Here is a 25,722-nt window from a genome sequence, read left to right as displayed (position 1 = left end):
TCGTATTTAAAGCTCCTGTGTGTAGGATTTAGTGCAGGGCAGTGCACAGACATTTCAGGGAGCAGGTGCTCATGCGAAAAAAGGGCACCCATCACATACTTTTACGTATTTAGTTATTTCAAACCCCATACACCCATGAATGGTTTAATTTTACATCAGTGAAAAACAATGTCAAGGCTTAGGACAACCACTTTCATTACCTGGCAGGCTGTCACCGATGAAGGCAGGTCAAGGAGACATGGATGCCACTCCACTGGGCACTTGAGCTGCGTCTGTTCTCTGTGGTGACTGTGACGAGGGAAGGTGAAGAGTGAGGAGCAGGGGCTTGTGCGTTCTCGCAGATTTAGAACTCAAATGCAGTTTGCGGACATTACAACACGCTTTTAATTTAGAATTGATGCCATGTACCATATTTTAAAAAAAGACATTTAATCAGCAGCCATAACGGCAGGTGCCTGATTACCACCTGGGGTCTGTCTGTGCAAGCGCCTGATTTAGTGGCATCTCGCAGTGAGGTTGCAGATTGCGTGTAGGAGAATTACGGTGGCTGACACGAAAATGTGGCTTGCCATGTCTACAGCCAGCGTTCTGGGTTACTGTAGCAACAACATGTCGGACTTTGTAGAAGGATCCTCGTCTTATGTAGATATTAATGGCTCATTTTAAGCCCAGCTGACCACCAATGTCTTTAGACGTCAAAATTTGGTTGAATCCAGGTTGTGACGTCAGTTGACCTGAATTCAATGTCAGGACAGTGTATAATCCCACCATCAATTGATGTAGAAAACTGGCGTTGATATTTTGGTTTTGATTTGTGTTGTCAAGTAACCAAAATTCGACATTCTTCAAATGTCTCATGTCAACATCATCTCGACATAGAATACCGTCATTTAGTCGGGATGTACGGAGACCAAAACCTAAAGTCTGCAAAAATAATGTTAACATTCATAAGATATTGTCAACCTGAGTCCAACATCTTTCTAACATCATTTTGACATCTTGTCCCAGCCAGTAGGTAACGAATCGAAACAGTTCTCATTTCCAGGCGATTATGAACTAATGAAAATGTAGTTATGAGTATTATATACAAGTTCTGCCATTATAGGCCCCTTAATCCTACACACTGGACCTCAAAGTACATTTGGCTTCTGTGACACATGTCATTTTCCTCTTTCTCAGGTGGTCCTCCTGACCTGTGAGAAGCATTTAAACCCTGTTGAGGTTGAAGTTGTGTTCCAGTCCTTCCCTTCCACTAGAGATTCAGACACCTACACAGTCACCTGCAGGACTGCAAGTAACCATCTGGTGAGAATATTGGTCCAGGAGATAATGCAGATGTACTCTTGTTCAACTTATTTACAGTAGTTAGGGAGCTAAATTAATAATCCCATCTCTGCAGGTGTATGTGGATCCCATTGATCATTCAGCATGCTCCCCTGACTGCAAAATCTCACTGCAGTTGGTCGAGGACCCGAGAGGATATAACATCACACTGAGAGCCAGCAGAAATGATACGACTATTGCGGCAAAGACTTTTCACTTCAGTGAGTGTCCATGAACTCTGAATACCACAGCCCTGATGGAGAAAATGAACATACTTAAATAGTGTTTGGTATAATGCTCATGGTGTTAACATCTTTCATGTAGTCTGTGCTCCTTCCCCTCTGTATTTGTGTCCAGCCCCAGTCTCCCTGTCCTCCTTCCATGTATACAGCACGACGACTACTGCTCTCCTCACGTGGAAACCTCACAAACAACAACAGCTATCCACCTTGAGTCTTTACGACACTCACACACAATCTGTCACACACATCTTAAACATAAACTCATCGGAGGAAAACTCTAAGTACGCAGTGAGAGGTCTCCACCCTGGTACACGCTTCAAGGCCAAAGTCGTGGTGATCACATTCCTAAAACACCTGAATATGATGATAAAGCAAGGACTCAGCTTTGGCATGGAAACAGGTATTGTACACATCAGGATTACATAACCACAACTTTATCATTAATTTTAAAACCAACTGCAGGCAGCAGAGAATCTGCCGGTGTTAGTTGCTGATAATTTCTGTCTTCAGCTCAGTGCCCTACTGACTGGTTGGCCAATGGAAGAAGCTGCTACACTGTGAGAAAGACAGGGTTGACCTGGAGCAATGCCCAGCACAGCTGCAAAAATCTGGCAGCTGGAAGTCACCTGGCTGATCTGAAGACCCTGGAAGATGCGCTTTTTATATCCTCTCACCTGCTGAGCCACAACAACCTGCTGCTGTTGTGGACCGGACTTACTGACCAGCAGGTAGCCTAATTACAGAAACATTTCAAGGAGTGGCACTTAGGAATATAAAATATTTTCTTCTCATCCTATCAGTCAGAGGCATAATAAATAATTACTTTGTATTGTGCCTTTCCATTTACATCGTCAGAATACCTAATGTTTCCTTGAGAATGTGCACATTTATATATTATTTATTAACATTTTCTCACAATGGATCACATTTGAGAATTCTCATGAATATTCATGAATAACTTTATAGTTAGTAATTTAAAAAGGAATTTGTCAAGAAAACCTTTTTGATTAAATATTTACAAAACACTGCTTATTCTGTCTTGCAAGACTCAAAATCTTGCATTATGTGGTCCTGTATGATATGGTGGAATTGGTAGAGTGTGAACTGCAGAAAGTAGATTTTTTTTTATGACTTGCAATTCTTATCTTATATCATGCAAATCATTTGGATCACATGATCGACATATAGTCCATCACAACAACAAAACATACTAGTCCCACCCGTCACCCAGAGGGGTCATCCTACCTATAGAGTGGCTCGCAAATCATGAATATACTACACACATTATTAACCAAAGAGAGACATGACAGGGCATAATGAATAAAATTCTGTTCCATCACAAACAATATGCCGCCACTTGTTCTTACACTGGTACATATATAGTGTCAAGACACATGCCCCTGCAGACAGTAGATTTAAAAATATCATGCAGTGTAGTTTAACATTCCTGCACGACATTTTGTCACACAAACGCTGCAGGACACTTTCGACACTAAAGTCTACTCCTGTAGTGTGCATGGCATTAGACTCTATGTGTAAAGGAACCTACATATAGGAAATTACAAATACTGCACAAGAGTAAGAGTACAGTGGAAGTATTTGAATCACAAGTACTGTCAGGTGGATTGTATGTTTTTACGTTCTTAAAAGTCCCCATCTATTCTGAGGATTAATGTATTTGCTTAACTCATGTATTTATTTTCTACTGATTTTCTTTATATGAAGTCACATTATTGATGAATTGTCGTTTGTCCCTCATGTTCTGGGTATTACACTGGGTAAGGAGGGAGGGTGGGTTAGGATGTGAGTTGTATTTGTGCACTGGATTGATGTTCACTCATTGTTTTGCATAGTGAAAAATGAAAATTGCAAGTCATTAAAAAAGGAAATGGCCAAATAGATGTTTGTTTAATGAGTATACTTAAGTAATGAGGCATAAAGTTTTAATACCCTTTGTAGGATTTTGTTTATGATTGAGTAGTTAAAGAAAATACAGATTTAACAGATTATTATAACATTTCAAAAGCAGCCTATCTAGCCAAAATGACACTTTTCTCTCGGGCTGCATTGGCCGAAGCCTGCAGGGAGGTCCTCACGTATTGTGGTATATACAAAAGCATAGACCTAATAAGACCTCAGAGGGTTTTAGACTCAATTTCAGGCAGTGCAGACATAAGACTGTAAGACTGTGTAATGGTAATCCACTGCTGAATCACTGGAAAGTAATTTTCTGGAGAAGAAGTTTCCTTTCTAAACAGGAAAAGCCCCACGGCAGCAGTTACTCCCTAAAGAGGAGTTTTGTTTTTGAAACTTTCACTTTAATGACAGTGAGCTGGTTGGGTCTGTCATGTGTATATATTGAGTGCAGTGCATAATACCTCTCTTTTGTCACCCCTGCAGGAGGAGGGACATCCTGTCTGGTCTGATGGCTCAGCCTATAACCTGACAAACACTATGTCATTACTGCCAGCCAATCAGACAGACTGTTTTGCCTTTCAAAGGAATGCTACAGGAGCAGGATACTTTCTCACTCCTTTCTTCTGTAACATCCCCTTACCCTTCATCTGCCAGTACCAGAGTAAATAACTTGAATAATGTATCTTTATTAACCACATTATTTACTGTGCATAACCCTTTATCCATTATTTCTTAATCTAAGGGCAAAGAAGTAATGCAAAACACTTACTAGTTAAGTCAAACCATACAATTTCTTCTTCTTCTCCCTCTTCCACAGTCCCTCCAGCCCCTGCCTCGTTCTCCTTTGACCTGGTTCAGGTGACAGAGCAACAGGTAGAGCTTCGCTGGAGTGACCTCTCATCCTTGAACTCTCTCAGCCTCTCATCCTTTGGGATATGCCTCCAGTACCAAGAGGAGGCAGATGGAGAGTGGGGTCAAGGTGAAGAAGATAGAAGCAGGAAGTCAGAGGACATAAAGGGGATACAGAGCCAGAGAAGTATAAAAAAAGTTGTCAGGGTCCCAATTTCCCTCTCCTCCAGGGGGGTAACTGTGGCAGGTTTGTCTCCAGGGAGCGTCTACTCTTTCACCCTCAGAGTCTCTCACCCTGCTGGTGCCACCTGGATCTTAGGACAAACACGGACTGCGTACACTAGTGAGTCTGCTGACAACCTGTCACACACACAAGTTACGCAAGCCATATCTTATTCTAACAGATGTACCGCAAATGTTTGTTTTTTCTTCTCACAGGACCTCTTCCTCCTCAAAATGTCACCATCAGCCACATTACCGTCAGTCAGATTGCTGTTCACTGGATGCTGACGGATGCACAGTCAAGGGTTGGATGGACATTTGTTGTGCGCTATGTGGACATGTCTTCAAGACAACAGAGGATACTTGGGATGACCAACATCTCCAGATTGTCTGAGACTGGTGGGCTGCAGTCATACACCGCTGTGATTGGAGGGCTGGAGTCTTACAGGAAATACAGTGTTGAAGTTTACACAGTCACCCAGCACGGGATAGAGAGCTGCGGACAAGCGCTTGTGACTGCACAGACTGGTAAGCATGTAACAGGCCTTTTTCACAGCAGCCATTTTGACTTGTCATAGTAGCTAATAACATTAGTGATGGCCCTGCTCTGTTCAAGTGTCCCAGTAAGCCATGACTGTGTGACAGCAAGCCAGCGTGAACAATACCAGAACCCTGAAACACACAATTAAATGGAATTCAGCCATCATTCATTTTATTATTTACACCTGTGCTTTTCTTACTATGACATGTCAAAATGTCAAAATGATTCATTTCAGTTTTTGGGAAATCTGGAAAGGTATTGTTTGAAAATTCAGGCAAAATATACAAATGAAAATTTTTACAGTGACAATGCACTAATTCTCCGTCATTGCCTTATTCAATCAGCCAGTACAATGCAAACTGAGATTTGAATGGACTTTGGCTGTGAAGCCATTGTGCTGTTAATGTGACTGGTGATACATTTGTGACCATTAGCACTGATTGCACTTTCACTGCTGGAAAGGTCGACCTTTCATAAAAGTGAGCTGTCTATGCAGTTGTTGTGGCAGTTCAACTTAGGACCCAAATGCAAACACAACCAGGAAACTGAATGGTTTGAGACAGTTTATTGTAGTTTGAAGAAGTGGAGCTGAAGGTTTGAATGAAATGATGGCTGAGGTGGGCTGGGAATGGTGAAGCGGAGCAGACAGACTAGTTGAAGGCAGAGCAGTCTGAATCCGGAGGCAAAAGTCATGAATGAAGCTGGATGTGGCGGGTTACGGTTGAGGCTTGCGTGGTGAACCTGAGACACAGAACAAAGTTTGAATTGATGTCCAAAAAGACAACGTGTTCAAAATCCAGAAGTTGGCCTAGATGTCTGTATCTTACGAGCTTAATTGTAGATGTGGTTCAGGTGTGCAGGTCCAGCAGCTGCTGGCAATCAGGAGGATTTGCAGGAGGAGGGAATCAGGAGGCCGCGCCAAAAAAACACGTGAGACACTAGGAAGGGGAAACAGGAAACACAAGGGAGAGGCAAACCTGATTGTGCCTGTTCTTACTAGTTTGCATAAATTGAACTTTGCTCATGTATTTTGTCAAACAAAGTCGATAAGTTGGCGATGTTCTAAAATTTACATCACGTAATTGTCCAAACAAAAAAAACATACATAATAGTAATATGCAGATAACTTACCTTTGACCCACATTAGCTGACAACAAAATTAACATTCTCCTCTTTTACCCCTTTAGCTGTTAGGACTCCCAGTGGTCTGGAGGTATTCAGCACAGCAGGAAATCTGACAGTCTGCTGGAATCATCCACCAGATGACCCACCAGATGGTTATTACATCACGTCCCACCCACACATTTACCCTGCTCCCATCTCACTGTGGACAAACCAGTCCAGTCCTGGTGTAAACTGGTTAAATGAGTCAGTGTGTGTTAATATGGGCACATTTACTCCAGGTCAAACTTATGAAGTTGGAGTTGTCACACTGAGGGGAGAGGACAGGAGCAAGAAGACCAGTGTTACACACACAACAGGTAAGAGAAACAACAATACTGCCTTTAAAGCACTGGTTCCCAACCTGGGGGTCCCGACCCCCCTAAGGGTCACCAAAGCTTCACAGGGGCTTACTAGTGCCTCTTGATTTTAAGGGGTGTAAGAAAGCTTTTTAAAATATACAGTTGGCCTGTATCCCAGCATTTCATATATTGCTGTAGAGAAAACTACAGTCAGGGTTTACATCCCTTTTTTTTGTGGCAGCCCACCACGATGAAAACATCTGTCGCCACATTTTGATTTTCTGTTTTAAGAGCTGGACCATTCATCAGGAGCACTGCTGGAATATATAGCCTCCTGTCTGGTTATTCACTGCACCACACTCTCGCAGCACAGAGAATACTCTGGGCAAAGACAAAGCAGCAGAACATCAGGCACAGTGGGAATGAAACTTAACCGTTCAATGCACTGGGTCTAAAAGTTAGCCTCTATAGCAGCTGCTCCTCTCATCCATTGATCTGATCTGATCAGCTCTGATTGGATCTACTAAGCAATTATGCCCCTTGCCTGTCATGAACCAAGGAGCCAAAGCACAAAAACACAAGTTTAAAGTTCAAAGAAGGTCGCTTTATTTTCCCAAAAAATAAATTTTACAAAGCAAATGACTAAGGATAACAAAACTGGTGTTATAGAGCCCTTAATAGAGGTTGAAACAAAAAAACAATGTACATAGTGGCTGATCAGACCAAATTAAACACAATGGGGAGAACGTACACAGACAATTACTAAGATTAACACAAAATGTATTATGCAGATACCATAAGACAGTTTAATAGTTGTTCTTTAATGTTATTGTTCTGCATTTAATGTAATATGAATTATATTAATTATGGAAACAAGTTGGGAACCACTGCTTTAAAGGATAAGATTAAAAGTTCTCAAGTCTGTTTTAAAACAATTATCAGGTGTCTATTTGAACAGTGATATCATTCTTTTTTTGCTGTAGTCATTTCTCTTCATGTTGGCCGTGAGATTCCTTCCAAATGTGTGTTCAATGGAAGTTTTGGGAGACAAAACCAGAGTCCTCTCTTTGTGCACAAATGCATTCAAAACTTTATCTGAAGCTTAAACAAGGCCTCAGTAGTCGGAGGTAGCCAGTGGGTATCTTCCAAAGTAATAGCCTGTAGAGTAAAACTCCCCCTGACGGTGCTTCCCTGTTGAGTTGCAGCGGAAGGAGAGTAAGAAAAAGAGGGTATTTTGTACTAAACAGTCTGTAACTTGATTTTTACCAAAGCTGAAGCCTCATATTAGCCTCAGATGAACTTTAATACACAGCTGACAGAAGGAGGACTGTGTTTTGTCCCCCATGACCAGTATGAACAGAAGGAGTGATTACAGCAAGCAAAACATGTTTCAGTGTTCATACAGTCACCTGACTATTGTTTAAAGACGGACTGGAAAATTATTATCTACCATACAAGTCATTTTATTATCTATCTTTGTCTCTGTTTCTCCCTCTATGTGTAGATCCAATGCCAGTCCAGGTGGCAGTCCCTCTTTCAGTGGGCACAAACTCCGCACAGCTGTACATCCAGCGTCCACAGCTGGGGCTGGTTGACGGAGTTAAAGTGTGTGTATGTCCAGGAGTGTGTGACACTGTGTGTGAGGGATTTTGCGGGGACACATGCGACTGGTACGCCCTCCCTGCCGGTGTTCATATCATAACTGTTGGCAACCTCAGTCCAGGATCAGAGCAGCAGCTCAGGGTGTACAGTACAAGCCGGGAGCAGATGGGACCACCTTACTACACCTGCCCCGTCAGAACAAGTGAGTAACCTCTGCTGATACTAGTACATACTGATGCACATACAGGTGGGATTGCCAGTGGCAGCAGACATATTACAAATGCTTCTAACTTGAAGGTATCAGCATAAATATATGGACTGATCTCCACTTTAATTATCTCTTTAATGATCTCTGTTATTGATCACTTTTTCTCTTCATGATTGCACCACTTTAGCTGTCCTCATTTGGCATCAATTTAAAGTACTTTTTCACATCTTCATCTCTTTAAAGAATGCCTTGAGGGAATTTTTTCAAATTTGGCACAAATGTCCCCTTGGATTCAATTATGAACTGATTGGATTTTGGTGGTTATAGGTTATAGGTCAAAGGTCAAAGTCACTGTGCCCTTGCATCCATCTCATTCTCGTGAATGCAATATCTCAAGAAGGTCTTGAGGGAGTTTCCTCAAATTTGGTACTTACATCCACTTGGACTCAAGAATGAACTCATTACAATTTAGTGGTCAAAGGTCAAAAGTCAAGATGACTGTGACCTCACTGTTTTTGGCCATAACTCAAAAATTCATATGCTATTTATGACACCATTTCACACAGATGTCAAATAGAACATTAGGATGAGAAGATCTTGTTTTATATCCAAAAGGACAAAGGTCAGCTTTACTGTGACATCACAATATTCTGCAAAAACTATTTTCTAGCTTTAACTTAAGTCAGATGCTGACTTGGTGACACTAATCTTGGGTGCCCACCTTGACACTGTGCTGATTGTAAAGATCTTCTGTGCTGCCGGGAGGAGGATATGTGTCAAGCATCCATGTTTTCAGACATTGGACGTAAATTTCTGTCTTTGGGGTTGCCCGTAGATAATATCTTATGAGAGCTACAACAATCAGTTGATTAATCCATTAGTCAATCAACAGAAAATTAATTGAGAACTATTTTTGTTATTAAAAAGCCATATGTTTGCTGATTTCAAGCTTCTTAAATAAAAGATGTCTTTGTCAATGAAAATAATCTTTAGTTGAAGCCCTAAATATCATCTTTAAATCTGTTTTGAAAACAAAATTACATAGATATGTATGTGGTGTCTTTTATCCTGTTGTTTTATTAGAATGTAAAGGTCCACTGTGTCAGATTTAGCGGCAGCTATTGGCAGAAATCATATATGATAATCATAAATATGTTTTCACTAGCTTATAGTCACCTGAAAATAAGAATTGTTGTGTTTTAATTACCTTAGGATGAGGCTTTTATATCTACATACAAAGCTGGTCCTTGTCCATGGAGTCCGCCATGCTGTTTCTGCCACAGCCCAGAACAGATGAACCAGACACTGGCTCTAGATAGGGCCATTCCAGTTTTGGGGTTTTGGGGTTTTTGTGTTTTCACATCGACCACAGTAGTTATCCTACATGCTTTGCACACAGGAGAAGTTTCAGTTCTGCAACCTCCACTTGCCTTTAAATCCTACACACCAGACCTTTAATATGATGTTTGCTTTTTTTGTAAAGGCTTCTAAACATATCAGTTTCATCATTACTGCAATGATTTAGCTCTTTTTTATAAATTAGGCATAAACACATAATCCCCAGGTGTTTAAAATATCCCCAACCAAAGAGAATTAGTAATTTCAGTATGTTAAAGTATTAATTACAGTATGTGTTGTGGGATATGGTTTGTGATTTTAGGTCTGGCTCCTCCAAACAGAGTGAGGGAAGGCGTGGTGACGGATTCATCCATAGAGCTGCTTTGGGATCCTGCGCAAGGACACGCTCACAGATATGAGGTCGTCTGCCTCAACTGTGACCATTCATACATGGTAAATAAAAAATGCAGGTTTTCTCCTTGAGATTCATGTGAGCAGTAGTTAGCATGATTTTATGTATTAAACATTAACGTGCCCTCTAACTAATACTGTTACTGTGAGAATTATAATAAGGCTCTTTGGATATATCTTGTGTGTGCTACAGGTGCAGAAGGTGTCCAGTCAGAGTGCAGTGTTTTCTAGTCTGACTCCGGGCAGACTCTACTACTTTGCTGTACGAACAGAGAAGGAGTCCTTCACAGACAGTTCCCCTGTTACCATTAACATCACTGCAGGTAAGCACACACACAAACACACACATGTACTCACACTGCTCAATATTCTTTTATTCAGACTACTACGTGTAATGTTTTTTTTATATGCCAGCACCCAGCCCAGCAGAGGTGTCTCTTGTCAATAAAACCACATCATCCATATGCATTCGTTGGAGTACGGTCAAGGGAGTTGCGAACGGACTCATCCTGTCAATCAAAAACAGAACATCTAGCCAAGAGCTGATCATTTCTCATCAGGAGGCCAGGTCAGTCTCACTCTTGACAGGCAGTGCACAAATTATTACAGTTTTGTGAGACTAGAATTCCAATCACCACATCTAAACTTTCTTTGATGACAACTGAGTGCAACACAGATTACTCAGAGCTTGTGCTTTAAAACACCGTGTGCTGTGTGTGTTCACAGATCTTACAGCTTTGAAGGCCTCGCTCCTGGAAGTCTTTATACAATTAAAGTGATTAGCACCAGCGGGGAAAGAAAGAGTAATCCTGCCACTGTGATCCTCCATACGAGTAAGTTACACAGTGAAAGACATGCAGTATCTGGCACCAAATATCAGTCGTGTTTGTGCCCACATTTGCATGTGTGTGGGAGGGAGCGAGGGGGAGAAAGAAAATTATTTGGATTACAAAATGTCGCAGGAAATGAACAGTCAGAAGAGAGCAGAAATGTGCAAATACAATTTAAAATACATATTAGATTAAGACAGTAAGATTTCTGGAAGGAGTGCAGATGTCCGTGTTAACAATGAGAGACAAAAAGGAAATTATTTTTTATCTCTCCTCAGTTTCAGCCTTAGGTCACTTCACTGTTAACATTATATTGCAATGTTGTGTCAGAGTAGGACGGTCGTTTGAAATAAATCATTGTCAAAATAAAAATTAGAGTGCAAGCTGTGGAGCATAAAGGGACCAGCTGAAAGAGAGATGATGTGTCTTTGGCTTTAAACTTTACTCATAAAGCTGTTGGACAGTCATAATGCTGATTATACTTTAATTGTTATCTATGCTCGGGGTGAGCTTGAAGAGGATAATGCGTCAGTCATGGATGTGCACGTGTATATCTGTCTGTCCACAGGTAATCTCACAAACTACTGGACCCATTAGCCTAATATTGTTTGTGCACTTTTATGACTGCATGCTCAAGGACCTCTCGTGGTTGCAGTGATTCACAGTGTTTGAAAAAACAGTTTTATTGACTGCTCTTTCATGCGGTGATTTACTCCTGACTCTTTGATCCTCTTAATGAGTTGGTAGGGGGCACAAGTGATGGACAAAATTACTTAGTAAAAGGCATTTTGAGCAATTGGCTATGATAAAATAAGTTTTATTGAGTCTGTTGCAGGCCATATTTTAGCCATTGTCGTATCACAAAAATTGACATCCAAAGAAAAGTCTGGTCTTATTTTCATTTCATACCTGATATGTTATGATCCACCAAAGTTAGGCACAATACAAGATGAAAAAATCCCAAATTTAGTTGTCTTTGCCACCATATTGACTGTTAGGGAGCTGGGAGGGACAGTTGAGTGAGATTCAAGTCTTCTTTGCTTGGGAGGGGAGAGGAAGGTAGTGAGAGGTGTTATTGCACATTGTGTCCAACATTTATCTTCATATAGCCTGTCTACTCTTGTTAGACTTGACAATGTAACCTGCATTTTGTCTCCCCTTCATTCCGCCACACTCATGCACACATGTTGGACACACAGCCTGCCCTGCAGCCCCTGCTCCCCGCTTACATGCTCCCAAACACACCTGGTGGAGATCTGCACTCTACTGAGAGCACTTCTCTAGTTTTACACATGTTTACACAAAGAAATTATTTATATTACTGTAAAAATTAGCCTCCAGTATTCCCCCGCGCTGGAGAGTCAAAGACAGTGATGATTATGTGTGAGTACATGGTGTCACATTCTAATAGTAATCTTGTCCCAGTTCCAGAGGTGCCACAGGAAGTGACTCTTTCAGAGCAGGTAGTGACATCTGTGTTTGTCACCTGGAGACCACCACCAGGAGAGGTGGAGTTGTACAAGGTAAGACACGTATACTACTGCGCCTGTTTAGTTCCACATAACAATCACTGAAGGAAAGCAGGCATTATACGTTGCCACGCCATTTCCAGACAGATAATGATGTGTGTCAGTGTCAATTGGTTTTCTCAAAATTGTATGTTTTTCAAGGACAAATGAGGCCACTTGCATCAGGTTCTGCACTTACCTGTTGGTTACTTAGCAACCATTGTCGGCACACCACAGATTTGGTTACCAACCCTTTAAAGATGTATGACCTCCATAGAGACATGGCCAGGAAGAATGACCAAGCACATTACATGCATGCACAACACAAACCTACATTAAAAGAAATAAAAAAGAGACATTAGTTGATATACTGACTTGGAAAAGCAAAAAAAAATCGTCATGTTTTTGCGTCCAGTAATTGAAACTTCACTTGGGTTTTGTAAAGCCTTAACAGAACTCTGAAGATTTCTTTTTTTTTTTCTCAGCTTGTTTTTGGCCTGCAGTCTGTGGACAGGAAATCATGGATTGAAGTGCTTGTCCAGGGCGCACGTTATGAGATCAGGGATTTGATCCCAGGGTCAGACTATGGTGTCAGCATTCAGAGTGTGCTGGGCTCCGACACCAGTCAAGCAGTCCACAAAGAGTTCAGCACACGTAAGAAACACTCATACACACAGGCCAAAATTCTGTACAGTATTTTTGGAAACGGCAGGCCTGTCAGGATGGAGAAGTTATTGGTTATTTCTAAGTTAGAGCATCATGCCCTCGTAACACAAATAAATAATTAAATTGTGGCCTAAGTGATAAAAACTGTTGTAAAATTGAAAACATTGTTTTCCAGGCCCAGCAGGATTATGTGCCCTTCATTTAGACAACATGAACTCCTCTTCTGTCTCTGTGAGCTGGGACAGTGCGTTTGGAGAGTTTGACTTTCACAGAGTCACTGTGGCCAACGCCTCAGTCACAAACACACTCACCGTACCCAAGGAGGAGTGGGTTGCCGTGGTTACAGGCCTGGTGGACGGCTGCAGCTACAACGTGAGCGCTGAGAGAGTGAGAGGCATGACAGCGGGGAGCGCTGCCTCTTTGACTGTAACCACAGGTAGACCATATTACAAGGGCTGCACCGGTCACCACCCCATTATTATCAGCCGCCTTTATCAACCTTTTTCATTAAATTACGGAAACTTTCTCCACCTCTCTGACTCCATTTCTCCCTTTCCTGTCCTTCATGAGTGCCAGCCCGTGTAAGAGGAGTGCGTGTGGTGAATGTGTCTGCACGTGCATTCTCGCTACGTTGGGAGCAGGCTGCTGGGTGTGTGGATCATTATCAAGTCAACCTGCTACCAAACCAGGGACAAGTGACAGTGCACCCTGCACGTGATGGATTCATTCAGGTACACACACACACACACTCAGTGAACACACACACTGGCTCAGTCTTTCACTGAATCATTGCAGACGCTGCAGTTCACCTAAAAATCATCAATGCAGTGTTATGAAGAGCAGTAACAGGGGAGGAAGACTGGCATTGCAGAGCTCTGGACTTGCAGCTGAGTTATGATACTGACTGTCCAAACTACACAAACATACGTGCATTATCTCTCCTCCCATTCAACCAAATCCCGCCCCATACCGTCTCCTCCCGGCTGCCAGGTGTCAGATACCCCCCAAAATGTAACCTTACACACCACACACACAGAGCACACAGAGCACAGAGTTGAGTAATAGATCTCATTATTTATTAAGTTGGCCTCATGAGCTCAACCCTGAATGATTCATTTGCTTAAGCAGCTCTCCCCAGAGAGAGAGAGAGAGAGAGAGAGAGACCAGAGGGAGAACGTTAGCCTTGTGCTAATGAGAGGACCCACTGCCCTCCCTGGTTTGCCACTAAAATTTTGGAATACCTCAAGACCACGAGTTGTTAATATGCAATGCCTGGACAACTAACCCTGTGACCTTTACTCATGCCACTAACCAGCCTCTATACCTGGAGTTATTTCAGCTCGGTGGATTACCTGTAGACCTAACGATTGTGCACTAACACTGGATGCAGCTCTACTGCTGAGGCCTCTAACCAGCTGAGTCTAAACTAAAGCTAACTCTGCTACCCAGCATGGCCTTCTTCTCACTCCTCCTGCTGCTCACACTCTGCTTCAATGAGACACACTCACAGGTAAGAATTCAATACTCGATATCTGGCATTGCTGCACATACAGAAAATGTAACACCTACAGACTGTTAGACTTCTTGTGAAGTGCTCAGCCATATTTCTGGGATGTAACATAAGGTGTTAGTGTGGCTCACTGCCATCCAAACATACTGATGTCACAGGTGATTGCAACACACATTACAGCAAAAAAGACTGCACTGCTTTGTCACACAGACATTAACTAGCACAGAAAGAAACAAACAAGTGCAACCACAAGCAGAAAAAAGCTGTCATCCATTCACAACCACCCACCTTCATATTGATACAGATGGCTGAGGATGTAAGGGTCCTCTTCAAATAGAGTTGTGGTGATTTTTTTTAGTGGGCTACATAATGAAATACAACAACAGAAGGCTGTGTGCCCTTAGGGTTAGTGCAGAAAGTAATTTAGATTTATTCTTGCTTCTCTTTGGGGAGATTTTTCAGAGAAATGCTGTATTTTGCTAATATATTGTACGGTAATGATTCCTAACCAGGGGTATGTGTACAAGGAATACATCTGCAGTTTTCAGTGAGTAATACTGTTGGAATGATGCCAATTTTGGGGAAAAGAAATAGAAACTATGAATAGGTACAAAAATCTAAATCCACAAATGTCCATCTAGGAGGAAAGTAAATGATTGACACTTGCTGAAAAAATAGTTGATTAGTTGATTGACAAGAGAAATTTGACAAGAAATTCATCTGCAACTGTTTTTTTAAGCAATAAAGTTTTGCAGATAAGAGAGATCTGCTGGTTCCAGGTTTGCTGCTATGAAGATTTGCTGCTTTTATTTTTCTTATGGGAAAGTAACAAGAATATCTGAGGTTTGCACTGCTGCCAAAACCAGCAATAATAAATGAAAATTGAACAAACAAGCAATGAGAGATGTTACCTTGGGCTTAACGAATTTATGATGGGCCATTTTACTCATTCTCTTATATTTTATAGAGCATTTTATACGTTTTATAATTAACAGTGTTGAGTGACATCCAGTTTAAAATCCATTAAATACAAACACATTTGAAACTTGATGGGTGTTTTTAATGTAAAGGTACTTCCAGTGGTGGTAGAAGAATTCAGATGCGTTGCTGAAATTAAAGTATTAATTCGTTATTGTGCAATAAAATGGTTGCTGTCAGTGTTTTACTGTTATATATGATGTTTTTGGATTCATGTTCAGTAATGTGCATATTGCATTTAACTGCTGTAAATGTTTAAGGATGTGTGGTAAGTAGTAGTAGCAGAACATGATATTTACATACATACAATTAGGATTTCTATATTAAGTATGGACGAAAAGGCGTAGGCTGAAGCAACAGCTTATTATTGCCTACCCTATTTACAAGAAGGAAAGTTACAGAAACAGAACAAGATAACGGGATGGCACAGTTTTAAACAATGATTTTTTTATCTAAACTGAAAACAATAAATAATATTAATCTAAGCAAAATCTTCAATTTGTACTAATAATTGGCTTGCTTTATCCAAATATTTTATATTTATTGAATACCTTAGTTTTAAACATCTTTTAAATTTTGTGACTGATGTGCATGTTTTTAATTCTTTATCAAGGTTATTCCATAAGTTTACTCCAATTACAGATATGCATTTGCCTTTTATGTTGGTCCTTGCCTTTGATTTCTTAAAAATGCAGGTTCCCCTATAAGGTCATACTGGGACTCTCTGGTTGAGAGCAGCTCCTGTATGCAGGGTGGAAGTAGGTTGTTGTGAGCCTTATAGAGTATTACAGCAGTGTTGAGGTTAACCAGATCTTCTAATTTCAGAGTATTTGTACTGATGAAAAGTGGATTGGTTGGTGCAAAGTAGTCATTTTGATGTACAATTCTAATGGCTTTCTTTTGCAGGATGAAGATTGGTTTGTTTGATGATATGTTAGGTATGGAAGTATGAGGGAGCAGTACAGTATGTAAAGTGAGTTTTTGTTCACTGTGTACTTAATTTTATGTAGTATTGCAATTGTTTTTGAGACTTTTGTTTTTATATTATCTATATGTGGTTTCCAGCTGAGTCTATTGTCTATAATGGTTCCCAAGAATTTATGTTCATAAACTTGTTCAATTTCGACACCATTTATCGATAGTTTGACCAGTCTATTGATTTTTTTTATTGCCGAATATAATGTATTTTGTTTTACATAGATTCAGTGATAATTTATTAATCTCAAACCACTTCTTGAGGGTCACTAATTCCTTTTCCACTGCACACAAGAGCTGCCCAAGATCTTTTCTGGAGCTATGTAAACTTGTGTCGTCGGCAAAGAGGACACACTTAACTAATGGCATTGCATCACAGATATCATTTATGTACAGGATAAAAAGTTTGGGACCCAGCACAGAACCCTGGGGGACTCCATAAGTTATTTTTAGTGGGTCTGAGTCTACATTATTCATATGCACATACTGCTCCCTGTCGCCCAAGTAGCTTTTGAGCCATTCATGGGCTACTCCTCTAACACCATACCTCTTCATTTTTTTAAAGAGTATGCAATGGTCATTAGTGTCGAAGGCCTTCTTGAGATCAATAAAGACCCCCACAGTGTATTCCCCCTTGTCTATGCTGGTTGAGATTGCTACCACTAGTTCTATTACTGCCATGCCATGTGCTCATTTTATATACTGTTGGGTAGTTTAATCTATAGCGATGCTTCATATTCTACAAGAACATCATATGTTCGTAGCGTGGCTGTCCTGTGAGAATCACATGTCTATAAAAAGTCAGAAAAAAAGCCTGTTTTCAGCTTTGTGACAACGCATTTATCAACTGGTACAAGAGGGTTTTTCAAATCAAATCAAGTTCATTTATGTAGGACATGTTTTTGAAAACAGTTGACCAAACTGCTGTACAAATTAAAAGAATGACACACAAATATATAGCAATGTGACATGTACACAAATATAAAACAGAAAGACACCGGTAAGAACAGTTACATACGATAAAATACTAAAATAATAAAACCACTACAAACAACCACGGGCCATTGAATGTATGTTTTAAGATTTGTCTTGAATGTGTTAATGGAGGGGGAGCATTTTGTTGAAAGTGGAAGGCTATTCCAAAGCTTTGGAGCAGCAACCACAAAGGCATGATCTTTTAAAGAGTTTATTTAGCTTGAGAAGTAGGAGGATTTTCTTCACACATACAGGAACACTTCATCCCCCAGTTTATCACAAACGTTCCACATCAACACATCTGAAGATGCATGGATTTCTGGACAAGAACAATATGAAAAATTGTAATCTGAAAAGTAACTAAAGCTGTTAGACAGATGTAGTTTATAATGTAGTAGAATTATAAAGTTGTATAAAATGGAAATACTTGAGTAAAGTATAAGTATGTCAAATTTGCACTTAAGCGAGCACTTGAGTACATATACTTACCGTAGTTACTTTCAAACTGTAGGGGAACCACTGATCTACAATACATTAGTGTTGAGCTTGTTGGTCTTGTGTGTGCACTGGTGTGTGTATATGTTGTGACCATGTGTCTGTTTTCACAGGCCGATGTGGTGAATGTCAGTCCGGGGACACAATACAGCGTAACGGTCACCGCGGCCTCCTCCTCCTCCAACATCAGCCCTGGAGTCAGCCGCATGATCAATACTAATGAGAGCGGTGAGACGGGCATGCACTGTTTGTTGTTGTTGTTTAGATGGGTTTTGTTTTTGGGTGTTAAAGTGCCATCAGGTTCTCGTCTGCCCTCTGCTGTTTAATTTAGTCCCTGTGTAGCACATGCACACACACACTGAGGGGAAGGAATTAGTACAGTAGATGTGTGTGTGTTTGTGCGTGTGTGTGTGTCTGTGTGTGTTTGTTCCCTGTTTAATTCCTCTTAGGTAACTTAAGCCCGGGCTTTTGAACCGCAGGATGAATGGGTCTGCAGTGAATGTCAGTGAAATGCCACTGCTGTGTGAGGCCTTATTCATCAGAGTTCAGCCTAAAACACACTCTCTCTCTCACACACACACATTCACACACACGTTCGGAGGATCAGACCCCCACAGACAACAACAGTATTCTTCAAATGACTCTGTGTTCTGTTGAGTTGTGATATACACAAGTATCTGTATTGGATATTTGCTGTATTGATGATATTGAACACAGTATATAGAGTGAAGATAGGATGTGAAGACAATTTTCTGTTCTCTTTTCTCCTCTTTTTTCATTCACACTCTTCCCATCGTCCCCTCTAGTTCCTGGTCCACCTTTAGGCCTGGAAGGAGAGGCTGTGGGCTCTAACGGTATCTTGCTCTCTTGGACCATGCCGCCGGATGCCAACAATATAGACGGATATGTCATCAGGTAATTCTTTGTTGTCTTTTGGAAAAACTAAAAAAGATTTATTTTTGGTCTACCGGAGCAGGTACACACAGGTGGTGAGTGTCAGATTCACAATCCAGGAGAGTGTTATTGTCTTTGTCTGCTGAGTCACCGTGAGACCATGAAAATATAAAGTATCGATTTACCAAATATACATTTGTCAAATTTAATGAAAAGAGAATACCAATAAATAAAGGAAAGACTTACCACAAAGATACATATCAATTAAAAAAATAAACATCTCTGTGCATTGTGGTTTTGTACACACTTTATTTTTCCATGTGTGGGACTCCAGTGATTTGCAGTTTTCGGGGGTGGAAGAAGCATTCAAATATTTTACCTGAGCAAAAGCAGTAATACTACAATTTAAATAACTCTTTGCAAGTTAAATTCCTGCATTCAGAAGTAATTATTATGCCAAATGGCCCCCTTTGTGCTGTCATATATATCATAGGATTATTACTACTGATGCAATAATGCAGTATTTTTGTTGTTGTGGGTCTAAGTGGAGGTTTTAACTGCTTACTCACTAAGCACTGTGCAGTTTAATTTTATTACAAAGCCCTAAAAACCACATTTTGTACAGTATATTGACAATATTTCAACCTGTTTTTAATTTAAATTGACTTGTTTTAAATGTCCTACAAATTAGTGTCTCCTTGAAACAAGACAGGAGAAAGGATTTTAGAAATTTATTGTAACAAATTGACAAAAATTTTAGTCTAAAATAACCGGAAAGACAGAGATTTCTGTCACTGAGGTCAAAGAGGTACTTTAAAACTGTGCTCAAATACAGGAACTGAGTAAACTTAAAGGTCCAGTGTGTAGGTTTTAGAGAGATATATTGGTAGAAATGGATTATAATATAATAAGCGTAAGTATAAAGGAGGTTTTCTTTAGTGTAAGGTCACCTAAAAATAAGAATTATTGTGTTTTTGTTACCTTAGAATGAGCCATTTATATCTAGATAGGAAGCCGATTCTCATCTACGGAGAATGTTATGATGAACTGCCATTTTTCTACAGTAGCCCAGAATGGACAATCCAAACACTGACTCTAGAGGGGGCTATTTGCATTTTGCATTGGCCACTGTAGTTGGCAGCCCCTCCGTGACGAGAGCTTAGGAAAAACACTGATTTGTAAGGTGAAACTGTTTGTTTTGGAAAGAAAGTTTCAGCTGGTTGCAATGTGCAATTCTCTCCCCTAGATGCCACTAAATCCCCCTAAATCTTACAAACTGCTTCTTTATCTTACTCTTAACTTTTCTTTCTGCCACTGACAGTTTTGCACCTAAATCTAACTGAATATAAGTCTTTTACTGTTGCTCAGGGTCCTTTATCCACCCTCATACTGTTTATTAAAATATAATGTAAGTTTATGTAAGATGATGCTGATCTTAAAAACTGATTTCTCCCTGCAGGTACAAGGAGGTGTGTCCCTACCCCGATCCCACCTTCACCCAGGTGACCAAGTACCTGGACATACCAGAGACGCTGCTCACTGACTTCACCTCAGGTTCTACGTACCACATTGAGGTAGGATACACAATTCAAGATTCAAATCTTTATTCCCATTAGAGGGTAGCTGATAGAAATCTGCTCAAACACAACCAAAGCCAAACAATAAAAACTTTATGCACCAAAAATAGCACACAAAAAATAGAAGCTTTGATAAATTTAAAAGCCAAATTCTGTGAATATATTTACTTAAATTTTTATATTCATTAGACACACACCCAAGCACCAACAATCTTAGTGTGTGTCATAACAAGCATATTCCTGGAAACTGTTTTCGTGTATTATCATGTGGACAGATCCCACAGGAGCAGACTATTCTCTTGATCTGGCTGAATGCTGGTAATTGATCCTGGCTGCATTATTAATCAGGTAAACAGATCTATGGATCAGCCATGGCTCTTTCCACTGCCTGTTGTCACTGAGCTTGAATGTGATCGTGCTTATTAGTTTTCAGAATTCATTAACCCACAATGACCTTCATACAAATGGACTCTGAGAGGCTGACACACATTGTGATTATACCTGCACATTCTGTATTTGTGTGTGCGTGCGATTATGAGTTTGTGTGTGTGTGTGTGTGTGTGTGTGTGCATGTGCATGTGCGTGTATCATATTACTGCATCTCACCTGTGAGTGTGATGGCCATGCACAAAGCTGAACTGACAAACTAAGAACATTATAATTATGTTAATATCACCTGAATGATAAAAATCATAGATCACGAAAGCTGAAAAAAATTGCTATCCTATTGCTTCCTTTAATCTGTTTTAAGTAAGTATTACTAAGTACTGACAGTTTTTTTTTAAATTTATTTTAATTTTATTTTATTTTATTTCATTTTATTTTATTTTATTTTATCTTGTTTAATTTTATTTTATTTTGTTTTACTTAACTTAATTTAATTGTATTTTATTTTAATTTATCTTGTTTCATTTCATTTTATTTTTCTTTGTGTAGTGTAATTGCTGTATGGTAATAAAAAAAAACTTAAAACACTCCAAATACAGTTATTCTCAGGCAATAAAGACAAAATCATGAACACTTATTAAGTGTTATTAAGGGCTATTACTTATGTGCACTTTAAAATGTCCAATTCATGTTACTATTCTTAGATTTAGATTAAATATGCTTTATTTTAAACATTTAAGAAAAAATAAACTACTCAATATACGTAAAATATATGCTCTATCCAACTCCATCAATACACAGTCAATCTCATAAACAAACTCGCTGTCCCAGCGTGCATCCCCATGAGTAAAGAGAGCTCTGCATTCCCCCTCCTCATTTCTGTGCTTCGCTTTTTTTGTACATCCTTTTAAACTGACTGATGTTTTTACTTTGTTTGATCACTTCCTCTAGTCCATTCCACAAAATCACCCCACAAATAGATAGATACTTTTAAGGATTGAATTTAATTAATGTTTCTTTTTTAATATATTTAATTTGGTCTTTTTTTACTTAATGTTAAAAGTATTGTGTCTATTTATTTTATCTTAGTCATTTCTTATTAAATTTAATTATTTATTTGCATTTAATTGTTTTCCCTCTCTTTTTAAATTTGCTTATTTTTCATACAGTAACAATCTCAAAATACAATCCTATATCTTTTCGCCTATTTCATCTGTCTTCTATCAGTCAATGTATATAATTTTACATTTTTTAATATAAATGGAAATGAGCACTGACGCAGCAATATACTGTGTGCATAATCTTCTTTTGCTCAATAAAAATATATTTTTTTTAAAGTCCAATTCAGAGTCATTGATTCACTCTATGGTAATTTGAGGTTGCAGTTTTTAATGTTATTTTTGCATTAGACTGCACTGTGCAGGTGTTGTGCTTGCTCTCTGGACACGCTCCTCTGTAGGTTATTTTCATCACATATTTGCATTAAGAAACATTTTTAAAGCCAATTAGAAAAAAGATAAAAAATGCCCTATGGCCAAACTAAAGACACAAATATGTTCCTTCTATATTAATTAGTTGACATTTCTGTTTAATATGCAGTGTGTTTCATAGTGCTCCACTATAAATATGAAGTATTGAGTTAGTTCATACGCCCCAGCTGGAAGCAGCTGACCGCCCACTGACTGAATCATCGTTTTAATTACAACAGTCACAGCCCATTTTCACAGCAAGGCGGTCTATTTAAATGTGACGTCCTACTCACTGATCCCTGCTACACCAATGCTGCCACACACCGCTGCTCCTGCTGGCAAAGCTTTGCCTCCACCACCCCAGCCTCCGCCTTTCTAATTATGAGTCTCTTCATGGCTTAAAGGTCAAAATGGTATTTAATGTCTTGCTTTGGGCCCACTCTTGTATACCCAGGGGTGTTTTCTGCATTGTGCTCACTGTTTTGCCTTGGCATGCTGCTTGTCTAATGTGAGGAGTGCTGCTTGTCTTAAGTGCAGACCCATCAATGCCAAGCATAGCTGTATTTCCATTTGTTGCAATAAATGGTTGAATTTATGATGAGTGTGTTCCCGGCAGAAATCTAGTAAATGAAAGCTGAAGATGGATCTTTCAAGATAAAATTTTGGAGGTGGCATTTATTATTGTCCATTTAGATGAATTCCCCATTAGCCAGATAATCAGGCTTTAATTGCCATTTCATTTTCGTGTCATTATTAATTTCTTTATCATTCATTTTTTATTTAATCTCTTTTAATCTTTGAGAAGATTAAAGATGTGGGCAGAGGCTGAGTTCTCTTCACACACTATTGACACGTACCTGGTGTATACTGTTGTATCATTGTTGTTCACATGTTTCTGGGATCACTGAATCACCTTGAACAGAGTGCTGTTCCAGTTGTGATCATTGCCTGAGATTAGCACCGAATCGGGATCTGGTGACTGCCCTATTGACAGGAACATGAATTATTCATTATTAGTAATACCTATACCATCTCTGTGTCTCCATCTCTCTGTCCCTTTAGGTAGCAGCCATAGTTCCCGCTGGAATAGGAGCCTTCAGCAAATCTTTATACATAAAGACAGCAGAGTCCCGTGGGTTTTTTACACATGCACACACTTACATATGATCTCAAAATCTAGAACAGTCATTTTATATTTACCGTATTGTACGTGTGTGTGTGTGTGTGTGTGTGTGCGCATTAATTTCTGTGTGCATTTCCTGCAGCCCCCGGCCTGGTCACCAACTTGACTGCGTTTGCTCAGAACCACACCTCCGTCATGGTTACCTGGTTCCTGCCGCACCGCATCAACGGCCTCATCACAAAGTTTGCTGTCAAGGCTAAACACGCTCGTACTGGGCAAACGGTCCGCACGCTAGAGGTCAACGCAGAGGACATCATGACCGGAGCGTTGCCTCACTGCAATGTACTGCATTACACATTTTCACCCTTTGTCCTTTTCACTGAACTGTTATTGTGAAATGTTCTGTTATGTCAGGATTATAGATGCAACCAAAGCACAAGGACAAACATTTATACAACACAGGGCTAGATTTTTTTTCTAATATACTTTTCCCTCTGTGTATGTCCTGTGTGATTTGTATCTATAGGATGCAGCTGATATCCTGTCCCGCGCGACTCTTAGTCCCTTGGAGATAACAGCATCGTCGTCACCCATCACCCTCTCCGCTGTGCCCCCTGCAGCTTCCTGGAGTGTGCCCATATCTGTAGGAGTTGATCAGCTACGACCTTACACTGCCTATCTGTTCGAAGTGTCTGCCTTCACCTCTGATGGAGAGGGACAGATAGCCTCCACTATGGTCCGCATGCCAGAATCAGGTGTGGAAAAAGAAGCAAAACAGGCCCCAGTCCAGACTGTAGTTAGCATATAAAATATTTACTGCATTTATAAATTAATGATCTCTGTGTGTTTGTGTATGACAGCCCCAGAAGACCCACCACAGAACTTCTCCATATTGAATATGACGTCTAGATCAATATCTGTGTCCTGGAGCACTCCCAACATTATTACAGGAAAATTCACCTATGTGCTCTACCTTTATGGGCCAACAGGTTGTTAAATATTCACTCTTGAACACACTTGCATGCATACATAGACTGACACAAACTCTAAACTGATAGAAATCCACTCACAATTTTCTGTTTCTTCTTCATCCTAGGATATTTGTATGAGAACAGCACAGCAGACACGCGGTTTTCTCTGACTGGTTTGACCCCCTACACACGGTACACGGTGGCTGTCCGAGCCAAAGCTGCTGGAGAAGTGGGTCCAGCAGCACAGGATGATGTAATTACACCTGCTGAGGGTAAGACCACTCATGAATGAATGTACTAACATATGTATTTTTGTGTTTAGATGTATCCATGAATTCACTTAGAATTTTGTTTTGTTCACTTCTATGTCTGTGTCTAATTCTCCCTGGCTCTATTTGCCCTATGTGTGTGAGTAGCACCCAGTGCAGTACAGGACTTGATGGCAGAAGCCGAGGATTCAGTTTCAATCCGTGTGAGTTGGAGAATCCCTGCCCAGCCCAACGGTCCGATCACCCAGTACAAACTGCAGGTTCTGGTTGGCGAGGTTCTGCTGCAGGAAATCACCCTCCTGGCAGAGATGGTAAGCCAGATGTCACATCTATGTATAGCCACCATAATTGCATCACATCACAGCTCAGTGCTAATAAAAACTCAGTGTTAAAACTTGAACTTGTTCAGCTGAAAAGGTTGAAAAATCCTTGGATGTATACTCACAGTGTGTACTAAAGAAACATATTTTTTTCCATTGTAAAAGCACTTGATGATTTTCAGGGTTAGGACATCTGTATGACCCATTAGAACTGTTGTCAAATTCATCCATCCATCCAAATACACTGCCACACACTTCTATTGGGTCATAAGTGATGATTGAGACAGATTACTTTTGTATGAGTGCATACATCATTTTTCAGGAAAATCCTGCATAGTATACCTTTAAGAGCTGATGAGCTAAAATGATACAGAATCAACGCTTTGCTCTGTACCCAACCAGAGTAAATCGAAAACTACAGTCAGACGATAACATGTATATTTCTACCTTCAGAATACAACTGGTTTGCATGAAGATGAGACCGTTCCCCCTGATGTCCAGGACAATCCAGGGCGCCGTAAGAGAACTGCTGAGCTCAGTCTGGTCACATCACCGCCCACTTTCACGGCTACTATTTCTGCCCGCATGCTGCCCACTGGTGCAACCGCTTCCACCGTCACACACTTTGGTCAAAGAAGCGCTGACCAAATCACTAACAC

At 40.2% G+C, this 25,722-nt stretch overlaps 1 protein-coding gene across 3 annotated transcripts in view; it reads left to right on the top strand.

Moving 5' to 3' along the window:
- ptprq (protein tyrosine phosphatase receptor type Q) overlaps positions 1-25,722 on the top strand; it is a 57,957-nt gene that overhangs the window by 612 nt on the left and 31,623 nt on the right. For 2 of the 3 annotated variants that reach the window (XM_049574385.1, XM_049574387.1), the window contains exons 2-28: positions 1,180-1,305; positions 1,400-1,544; positions 1,681-1,965; positions 2,076-2,293; positions 3,966-4,143; positions 4,300-4,674; positions 4,770-5,081; positions 6,282-6,575; positions 8,062-8,361; positions 10,028-10,158; positions 10,310-10,439; positions 10,531-10,684; positions 10,843-10,949; positions 12,372-12,469; positions 12,940-13,108; positions 13,296-13,556; positions 13,691-13,851; positions 18,167-18,281; positions 18,860-18,968; positions 20,407-20,521; positions 23,443-23,512; positions 23,646-23,845; positions 24,030-24,258; positions 24,364-24,492; positions 24,600-24,746; positions 24,891-25,054; positions 25,517-25,580. In XM_049574385.1, coding sequence (XP_049430342.1) covers positions 1,180-1,305; positions 1,400-1,544; positions 1,681-1,965; positions 2,076-2,293; positions 3,966-4,143; positions 4,300-4,674; positions 4,770-5,081; positions 6,282-6,575; positions 8,062-8,361; positions 10,028-10,158; positions 10,310-10,439; positions 10,531-10,684; positions 10,843-10,949; positions 12,372-12,469; positions 12,940-13,108; positions 13,296-13,556; positions 13,691-13,851; positions 18,167-18,281; positions 18,860-18,968; positions 20,407-20,521; positions 23,443-23,512; positions 23,646-23,845; positions 24,030-24,258; positions 24,364-24,492; positions 24,600-24,746; positions 24,891-25,054; positions 25,517-25,580 — 4,786 coding nt within the window. The remainder of the gene's footprint in view (positions 1-1,179; positions 1,306-1,399; positions 1,545-1,680; positions 1,966-2,075; positions 2,294-3,965; positions 4,144-4,299; positions 4,675-4,769; positions 5,082-6,281; positions 6,576-8,061; positions 8,362-10,027; positions 10,159-10,309; positions 10,440-10,530; positions 10,685-10,842; positions 10,950-12,371; positions 12,470-12,939; positions 13,109-13,295; positions 13,557-13,690; positions 13,852-18,166; positions 18,282-18,859; positions 18,969-20,406; positions 20,522-23,442; positions 23,513-23,645; positions 23,846-24,029; positions 24,259-24,363; positions 24,493-24,599; positions 24,747-24,890; positions 25,055-25,516; positions 25,581-25,722) is intronic. The other variant, XM_049574386.1, reaches the window with a different exon arrangement.

The sequence above is a fragment of the Epinephelus fuscoguttatus genome, linkage group LG4 (assembly GCF_011397635.1).
Source record: "Epinephelus fuscoguttatus linkage group LG4, E.fuscoguttatus.final_Chr_v1".
In the NCBI taxonomy this organism is placed as follows: domain Eukaryota; kingdom Metazoa; phylum Chordata; class Actinopteri; order Perciformes; family Serranidae; genus Epinephelus; species Epinephelus fuscoguttatus.
The sequence above is the reverse complement of the archived record's forward strand: the minus strand, read 5'-3'. Positions and strand labels throughout refer to the sequence as shown.